Consider the following 9576-nt stretch of genomic DNA (forward strand, 5'->3'; position numbering starts at 1 on the left):
GTCATGACGTGCAGGTTTGCAGCCGAGTGTGTTACCGCCAGTGACGTCACTCGGGTGGGTCAGCTCCTGGTGACTTGTTTTACGTATTAGATAGTAACATGTTTTTTTTTTTAATGAGAACTGCTGTCAACTATGGATGGGTGACGTCACAACTAGTGGCAGCCAATCAGTTTTTGGTTTCTTGTGCAGTCATGGTGGCACCCATATGTGTTCTGTTGTCGTTTCTAGCTTTTAGCAATGTAGCGCCATCATGTCGAGGTCCAAAGACAGGCTTGTCCAAAGTGCGGCCCCATAACTATTTGTGGCGCAACACTTTTTTTTTTTTTTTTTTTTTTTTTGGTACCTGTGGAAAATTGTAAAAAATACTGCAGTATTACTACTAATATTATTGATACAGTTAGAGCAGGGGTCACCAACGCGGTGCCCGCGGGCACCAGGTAGCCCGTAAGGACCAGATGAGTCGCCCGCTGGCCTGTTCTAAAAATAGCTCATGTAACTGCACTTACCAGTGAGCTGCCTCTATTTTTTAAATTTTATTCATTTACTAGCAAGCGGGTCTCGCTTTCCTCGACATTTTTAATTCTAAGAGAAACACAACTCATATAGAATTTGAAAATCCAAGAAAATATTTGAAAGACTTGGTCTTCACTTGTTTAAATAAATTCATTTATTTTGTTACTTTGCTTCTTATAACTTTCAGAAAGACAATTTTAGAGAAAAAAATACAACCTTAAAAATGATTTTCGGATCTTTAAACACATTTACCTTTTAAATTCCTTCCTCTTCTTTCCTGACAATTTAAATCAATGTTCAAGTATTTTCTTTTAATTGTAAAGAATAATATCAATCAATCAATGTTTATTTATATAGCCCCAAATCACAAATGTCTCAAAGGACTGCACAAATCATTACGACTACGACATCCTCGGAAGAACCCACAAAAGGGCAAGGAAAACTCACACCCAGTGGGCAGGGAGAATTCACATCCAGTGGGACGCCAGTGACAATGCTGACTATGAGAAACCTTGGAGAGGACCTCAGATGTGGGCACCCCCCCCCCCCCCCCCCCCTCTAGGGGACCGAAAGCAATGGATGTCGAGCGGGTCTAACATGATACTGTGAAAGTTCAATCCATAGTGGCTCCAACACAGCCGCGAGAGTTCAGTCCAAAGCGGATCCAAGACAGCAGCGAGAGTCCCGTCCACAGGAAACCATCTCAAGCGGAGGCGGATCAGCAGCGTAGAGATGTCCCCAACCGATACAGGCGAGCGGTCCATCCTGGGTCCCGACGACCCAGGATGGCATGGATACATTTTAATTTAATTCTTCATTTTAGCTTTAGATAAATTCATTTATTTTGTTACTTTGCTTCTTATAACTTTCAGAAAGACAATTTTAGCGAAAAAAATACAACCTTAAAAATGATTTTAGGATTTTTAAACACATATACCTTTTAAATTCCTTCCTCTTCTTTCCTGACAATCTAAATCAATGTTGAAGTATTTTTTTTTAATTATAAAAAATAATAAATACATTTTAATTTAATTCTTCATTTTAGCTTCTGTTTTTTCGACGAAGAATATTTGTGAAATATTTCTTCAAACTTATTAGGATTAAAATTCCCAAAAATTATTTTGACAAATCTAGAAAATCTGTAGTATCAAATTTAAATCGTATTTCAAAGTCTTTTGAATTTCTTTTAAAATTTTTGTTCTGGAAAATCTAAAAGAAATAATGATTTGTCTTTGTTAGAAATATAGCTTGGTTCAATTTGTTATATATTCTAACAAAGTGCAGATTGGATTTTAACCTATTTAAAACATGTCATCAAAATTCTAAAATTGATCTTATTAAGGAAAAATTCGATTCGAATTACCTAGTTTTTGTATTTATTATTTTCGGTTGAATTTTGAATTTTAAAGAGTCGAAATTGAAGATAAACTATGTTTCAAATTTTAATCTTCATTTTTTTTCGTGTTTTCTCTTTTAAACTGAGATGCTACCTCAGTAGAAGCATTTAAGTCTCACCTTAAAACTCATTTGTATACTCTAGCCTTTAAATAGACCCCCTTTTTAGACCAGTTGATCTGCCGTTTATTTTCTTTTTCTCCTATGTCCCACTCTCCCTCGTGGAGGGGGGTCCGGTCCGGTGGCCATGTACTGCTCGCCTGTGTATCAACTGGGGACATCTCTGCGCTGCTGATCTGCCTCCACTTGGGATGGTTTCCTGCTGGTCCCACTTTGGACGGGACTCTCGCTACTGGATCCACTTTGGACTGGACTCTCACGGTTATGTTAGATCCACTATGGATTGAACTTTCACAGTATCGTGTTAGACCCATTGCTTTCGGTCCCCTGGGGGGGGGGGGGGGGGGGGGGTCCTCTCCAAGGTTTCTCATAGTCATGATTGTCACCGACGTCCCACTGGGGTGAGTTTTTCCTTACCTTTATGTGGTCTCTACCGAGGATGTCGTTGTGGTTTGTGCAGCCCTTTGAGACACTGGTGATTTAGGGCTATATAAATGAACATTGATTGATTGATTGATTGATTGAATTAAGTGCTGTTTTTTTTTTTAATATTTATTCTCTACAAAAAATCTTCCGCATGTCCTTGACCTCTGTGAAAAGAATCTTTATTATTTTTAAGCAATTCACACTACAAATTGATAGTGGCATAACCCGGAGGGTCTCCAGCAACAGTGAACTGTGGTGGGTTTACTTTCTCGCTTCGGTGCCGGCTCACTCATGAGAGCCGGACCTTTAACGGAACACAACTTAGGGGCGTCGTAGGTGCCGTTTTAAACCGTTCAATTAAGTGTTTTTTTTTTTTCATAATTTATTCTCTACAAAAAAATCTTCCGTAAAAGGAAAAAAAATGTATGACGGAATGACAGACAGAAAGTGAAGTGAATTATATTTATATAGCGCTTTTCTCTAGTGACTCAAAGCGCTTTACATAGTGAAACCCATTTAAACCAGTGTGGGTGGCACTGGGAGCTGGTGGGTAAAGTGTTTTGCCCAAGGACACAACGGCAGTGACTAGGATGGCGGAAGCGGGAATCGAACCTGCAACCCTCAAGTTGCTGGCACGGCCGCTCTACCAACCGAGCTATGTCGTTGTGTCCTTGGGCAAAACACTTTATTACCCATTAGTTTATATATATAGATTTTTTTTTTATTCAAGGTAAATTGAGCAAATTAGCTATTTCTGGCAATTTATTTAAGTGTGTATCAAACTGGTAGCCCTTGGCATTAATCAGTACCCAAGAAGTAGCTCTTGGTTTCAAAAAGGTTGGTGACCGCTGAGTTAGTGTATACAAAGCTGGCATGGAGGTAATCCATAAAACATCTTAACATGGTTGCTCTTACTAAATCAAACATATCAAAGTATCCTCTGAATCCTTAGGTATGTCTTCTTGTCTTTCAGCGTCGCCATCCGTATCAAAATTGCTTGTCCTCCTCAGGGGGCGCCATGCCAAAGCTAACGAGCTGACCGAAGCTTGGCTGACCCCACCCAACCTGACATGCCGACGGACATGGCGCTGCCCCTGTACCTGTCCAAAGAGGACTTGGTCTACAGGAGTGGCGCCCCCGCTGCCTCCCACCGTCACTTGGGCGGCAAAGTGAAGAAGCAGGTGACCTTCGCCGACCACAGAGGCCTGCCACTGACCAGGGTCAAGGTCTTCTCCCAGTTCACAGACCCCATCGAGATCCCTCTTCTAATCCGTCGGACAGCGAGCGTGGCACCCGGTGCCAAAGGTGACAAGCTGGTCCTGGACTTCAGCCAACCGTCGTCCGATTACATTCACTTCCGCCAGTGTCTGGAGAGGAACTGCGTATGCCTGGAACACTGCGTGCTCAAGGACAAGGCCTTGGCAGGCACCGTCAAGGTAAAGAACCTGTCTTTTGAGAAGCGAGTCAAGATCCGCGTCACCTTTGACTCCTGGAAGAGCCACTCGGACGTGGACTGCGCGTATGTGAAAGACTCGTACCCCACGCGGAACAGCGACACCTTCTCCTTCCAGGTGAGTCTGCCGGAGCTCCTCCCCCCGCAGCAGCACGTGGAGTTCGCCGTCTGTTACCAGGTGGGCGGCGACGAGCACTGGGACAGCAACCACGGCCAGAACTACTGCATCCTGTGGGCGTCGGCCAAGCAGCGTCGCGACGACGCTCGACACTTTAACTCAGGGATCCACTTGGACCGGTACGGCAGTCCCACCTGCGGACACGGCATTTTCCCCGAGTGGCCGAGTTACGCCGGCTACGAGAACATGGGCCCGTACTACTGACTAGTTGCCAAGGCGAGATGCCTAAGTCGTGCACTTTTTTAAAAAAAAAAAGAAAGAAAAACAACATCCAACCTCTATTGACCAAAAAGTTGTAATTTTAAATCTTCTGAATGAAAGGCTTCTTAATAAAGACACACCTTTTTAAATGTGCAGACTGTGATGAAAGCATGTCCTCCTGACCAAAGCCACCTGTTTATTGTCTTCCCATGTCTTTTATTAAATTAAACATTTAAAGGCCTACTGAAAGGAGATTTTCTTATTTAAACGGGGATAGCAGGTCCATTCTACGTTTCATACTTGATGATTTCGCGATATTGCCATATTTTTGCTGAAAGGATTTAATAGAGAACATCGACGATAAAGTTCGCAACTTTTGGTCGCTAATAAAAAAAGCCTTGCCTTTACCGGAAGTAAATAATGTGAGCCACCAGCAGTAAGAGCAATTCGGACCGAGAAAGCGACAATTTCCCCATTAATTTAAGCGAAAATAAAAGATTCATGGATGAGGATATTGATAGTGAAGGACTAGAAAGAAAAAAAAAAAGCGGCGGCAGTGTGAGCGTTTCAGATGTATCCATCCATCCATTTTCTACCGCTTATTCCCTTTTGGGGTCGCGGGGGGGCGCTGGCGCCTATCTCAGCTACAATCGGGCGGAAGGCGGGGTACACCCTGGACAACTCGCCAGGGCCAACACAGATAGACAGACAACATTCACACTCACATTCACACACTAGGGACCATTTAGTGTTGCCAATCAACCTATCCCCAGGTGCATGTCTTTGGAAGTGGGAGGAAGCCGGAGTACCCGGAGGGAACCCACGCATTCACGGGGAGAACATGCAAACTCCACACAGAAAGATCCAACTCAACTATAAACTTGCGAAACTGAAGAAGACATGGCTTTGATGTTTTTGCTAGGGTTTTGTTTCAGTACATCCATCCATCCATCCATCCATCATCTTCCGCTTATCCGAGGTCGGGTCGCGGGGGCAGCAGCCTAAGCAGGGAAGCCCAGACTTCAGTACATACAATACAAAATATTTTGATGCACACAACACAAATCAGAATACTACGACACCTTACACATTGGTGTCTTAGGGGTTTCCCTTGGCCCACAGGTAATGCAAATAATCTGCAACCATGCATAATTAGACACATTTACTAGGTTAATTCTGGAAGATCCCCTTGTCTGCTTATTGTTTTAATAGTGTTTTAGTGAGATTGTAAAGACATACCTCAAAGTCGGATGGCTGCGGTGAACACGCCGGTGTCTCAGAGAGAAGCCGAGGAGCCAAGCTCACAGCTGCCTTTTTTGACAGTTACTGCAGGACGCATAAGCCACTGATGTCTCCGGTAAGATATATATCACAATTTTCCCATCCAAAAACATGCTGGTTGGCCTAGAGCAGGGGTAGGGAACCTATGGCTCTAGATGACTGCATCTGGCTCTCAGATAAATCTTAGCTAAAATTGCTTAACACGATAAGTAATTATTAATTCTTCTGGTAATCACAGAGTTAAAAATAACGTTCAAATTATAAAACATTCTAATGCATTTTAATCCAACCATCCGTTTTTTTATCGCACCTGTTCAAGATGTCGCATTAATGGTAAGAAGTATTTTATCCATTATTGGTTAACTTTAGAATAACAATGTTATTAAAAAGACTAAGAGACTTATTATACTCTAAAAATGTTGGTCTTACTTAAAAATGCACGCATTTAGTTGTATTAAGTGTTAAAAAATATGATATGGCTCTCACGAAAATACATTTTGAAATACTTGGCTTTCATGGCTCTCTCAGCCGAAAAGGTTCCCGACCCCCTGGCGTAGAGAAACATGTTCGCTTGACCACTCTATGTTAAAGCTTCACAACAAACAAACACCGGCTGTGTTTCGGTGCTAAAGACAGCTGCAATCCTCCGCTTTCAACCAACAGCATTCTTCTTTGACGTCTCCATTATTAATTGAACAAATTGCAAAAGATTCAGCGACACAGATGTCCAAATTACTGTGTAATTATGCGATGAAAAGAGACGACTTTTAGCCGTAAGTGGTGCTGAGTTAGTATGTGCCCTCCAACCAATAACGTCACAAACACACGTCAATTTAAAATTGTAATTTAGTCAACTAAACCGGCCGTATTGGCATGTGTTGCAATGTTAAGATTTCATCATTGATATATAAACTAGGCTTCACGGTGGCAGAGGGGTTAGTGCGTCTGCCTCACAATACGAAGTTCCTGCAGTCCTGGGTTCAAATCCAGGCTCGGGATCTTTCTGTGTGGAGTTTGCATGTTCTCCCCGTGAATGTGTGGGTTCCCTCCGGGTACTCCGGCTTCCTCCCACCTCCAAAGACATGCACCTGGGGATAGGTTGATTGGCAACACTAAATCGTCCCTAGTGTGTGAATGTTGTCTGTCTATCTGTGTTGGCCCTGCGATGAGGTGGCGACTTGTCCAGGGTGTACCCTGCCTTCCGCCCGATTGGGGGACGGCGTGGCGCAGTGGGAGAGTGGCCGTGCGCAACCCGAGGGTCCCTGGTTCAAATCCCACCTAGTACCAACCTCGTCACGTCCGTTGTGTCCTGAGCAAGACACTTCACCCTTGCTCCTGATGGGTGCTGGTTGGCGCCTTGCATGGCAGCTCCCTCCATCAGTGTGTGAATGTGTGTGTGAATGGGTAAATGTGGAAGTAGTGTCAAAGCGCTTTGAGTACCTTGAAGGTAGAAAAGCGCTATACATATATGTTTTTTTTTGTTTTTGTTTTCCCAAGATGGCGCTGCTGTAGTGGCTGCTGTAGGCAGGAGCTCTGTGCTCTTGTGTCATCCTTTTGTGTTTCCCTCTTGTTTTCATGTGTTATTATATTTTTTTGCCTTTTGGTCCGGGACCCTTTGGGACTGTGTGACAAGGGGTGTCACTTTCGTGACCTCTGTGGTGCTTTTTTTGTTGACTTCTGGATCTGCCTCCCGGGAGCCTTTTGGCCATGGAGACCAGCTGCTGGGTCTCTGCCACACCGGAGTCGGTTTGGAGGGACTGGAGGAGATGCGGATGAGGGGACAGGGCTGCGGAGCTGGCACTGAGCGCTGGGACGGAGAGGCTTCGCGGTGTCTTGGCTGGGTGAGCAGGTGTCGGACACCTCAGTCACCTTGGACGTATCATCGCTCATCCATGCGGACTGGACACTGGCCGAGAGTGGAGTCGGCTGTCTTGGTTGCTTTGTTGGGTCTGCTCCTGTCTCTGGCCATGCTCCCTCCACCCCAGCGGACGATGGCGTGGAACACCGCAGAGGCCACCACAGTGGATATGTTTCTTTTACTTTTTATTCATAGCTGTATGTAGTCAGCTGGAGGCGTGTCTTAATGAAATTAAACAATGGATGTCCGCTAACTTTTTGCAACTCAACGCCAAAAAAACGGAAATGCTGATTATCGGTCCTGCTAGACACCGAACTCTATTTAATAATACAACTCTAACATTTGACAACCAAACAATTAAACAAGGCGACACGGTAAAGAATCTGGGTATTATCTTCGACCCAACTCTCTCCTTTGAGGCACACATTAAAAGCGTTACTAAAACGGCCTTCTTTCATCTCCGCAATATCGCTAAAATTCGCTCCATTCTGTCCACTAAAGACGCCGAGATCATTATCCATGCGTTTGTTACGTCTCGCCTCGATTACTGTAACGTATTATTTTCGGGTCTCCCCATGTCTAGCATTAAAAGATTACAGTTGGTACAAAATGCGGCTGCTAGACTTTTGACAAGAACAAGAACGTTTGATCACATTACGCCTGTACTGTATATACCTTTATATACATATATACATACATATATACCTGCACTGGCTCACCTGCACTGGCTTCCTGTGCACTTAAGATGTGACTTTAAAGTTTTACTACTTACGTATAAAATACTACACGGTCTAGCTCCATCCTATCTTGCCGATTGTATTGTACCATATGTCCCGGCAAGAAATCTGCGTTCAAAGGACTCCGGCTTATTAGTGATCCCCAAAGCCCAAAAAAAGTCTGCGGGCTGTAGAGCTTTTTCATTTCGGGCTCCAGTACTCTGGAATGCCCTCCCGGTAACAGTTCGAGATGCTACCTCAGTAGAAGCATTTAAGTCTCACTTTAAAACTCATTTGTATGCTCTAGCCTTTAAATAGACTCCCTTTTTAGACCAGTTGATCTGCCGTTTCTTTTCTTTTTCTCCTATGTCCCACTCTCCTTTGTGGAGGGAGTCCGGTCCGATCCGGTGGCCATGTACTGCTCGCCTGTGTATCGGCTGGGGACATCTCTGCGCTGCTGATCAGCCTTCTCTTGGGATGGTTTCCTGCTGGCTCCGCTGTGAACGGGACTCTCGCTGCTGTGTTGGATCCGCTCTGGACTGGACTCTCGCGACTGTGTTGGATCCATTATGGATTGATCTTTCACAGTATCATGTTCTCATAGTCATCATTGTCACCGACGTCCCACTGGGTCATTATTGTCACCGATGTCCCACTGGGTGTGAGTTTTCCTTGCCCTTATGTGGGCCTACCGAGGATGTCGTAGTGGTTTGTGCAGCCCTTTGAGACACTAGTGATTTAGGGCTATATAAGTAAACATTGATTGATTGATTGATTGAAGTGTCTGGTTGTATCTGCTGCTTTAATTTCTTTCATGTCCTATGTGTTCTTTGATGTTTGATGTTTCCCTGATGTGTACTATGGCTATGAGTTGTTGTTTTTTCCCCTTGGCCTCAGTCTGCACCCCCTCTCCAGGGCCCAGGCTAAGACTGATTTTTTTTTAATTTTATTTTAATCTTCTATTTTTTTTCTCCCCCCCTTGTTTACCTGTATCTCATCTTTTTTTGTAAGGGGCGCTGGAAGCCGGCAGACCCGTCAGCGATCCTGTTCTGTCTCCCTGTAATGTTTGTCTGATCTTGAATGGGATTGTGCTGAAAATTGTAATTTTCCTGACGGAATAAATAAAGTACTATCTAATCTAATCTATCTACAAGTACAACCCATTTATTTTAGCTGAGATAGGCGCCAGCGCCCCCCGCGACCCCGAAAGGGAATAAGCGGTAAAAAATGGATGGATGGATATATAAACTATCAGACTGCGTGGTCGGTAGTAGTGGCTTTTGGTAGGCTTTTAAAATGCTGCTGAATGCAACACTTTACTCCTCTTTTTGTGTTCCACCCTGTGCAATGACACTCTTTGGCCACTAGATGGCGACAGTACATAAAGGCAGCAGGGCATCATGAGGAAATGACTCATAGAGAGCAGGATATTTTA

At 44.1% G+C, this 9576-nt stretch overlaps 1 protein-coding gene across 2 annotated transcripts in view; it reads left to right on the forward strand.

Annotated features, from left to right (window-relative positions):
- LOC133536575 (protein phosphatase 1 regulatory subunit 3B-like) overlaps positions 1–4535 on the forward strand; it is a 4836-nt gene extending 301 nt beyond the window's left edge. The window contains exon 2 of one of the 2 annotated variants that reach the window (XM_061877212.1): positions 3428–4535. In XM_061877212.1, coding sequence (XP_061733196.1) covers positions 3525–4289 — 765 coding nt within the window. In that variant the 5' untranslated portion in view covers positions 3428–3524 and the 3' untranslated portion in view covers positions 4290–4535. The remainder of the gene's footprint in view (positions 1–3427) is intronic. The other variant, XM_061877213.1, reaches the window with a different exon arrangement.
- The last annotated feature ends 5041 nt before the right edge of the window (positions 4536–9576 follow it).

This window comes from Nerophis ophidion, linkage group LG17, assembly GCF_033978795.1.
Source record: "Nerophis ophidion isolate RoL-2023_Sa linkage group LG17, RoL_Noph_v1.0, whole genome shotgun sequence".
In the NCBI taxonomy this organism is placed as follows: domain Eukaryota; kingdom Metazoa; phylum Chordata; class Actinopteri; order Syngnathiformes; family Syngnathidae; genus Nerophis; species Nerophis ophidion.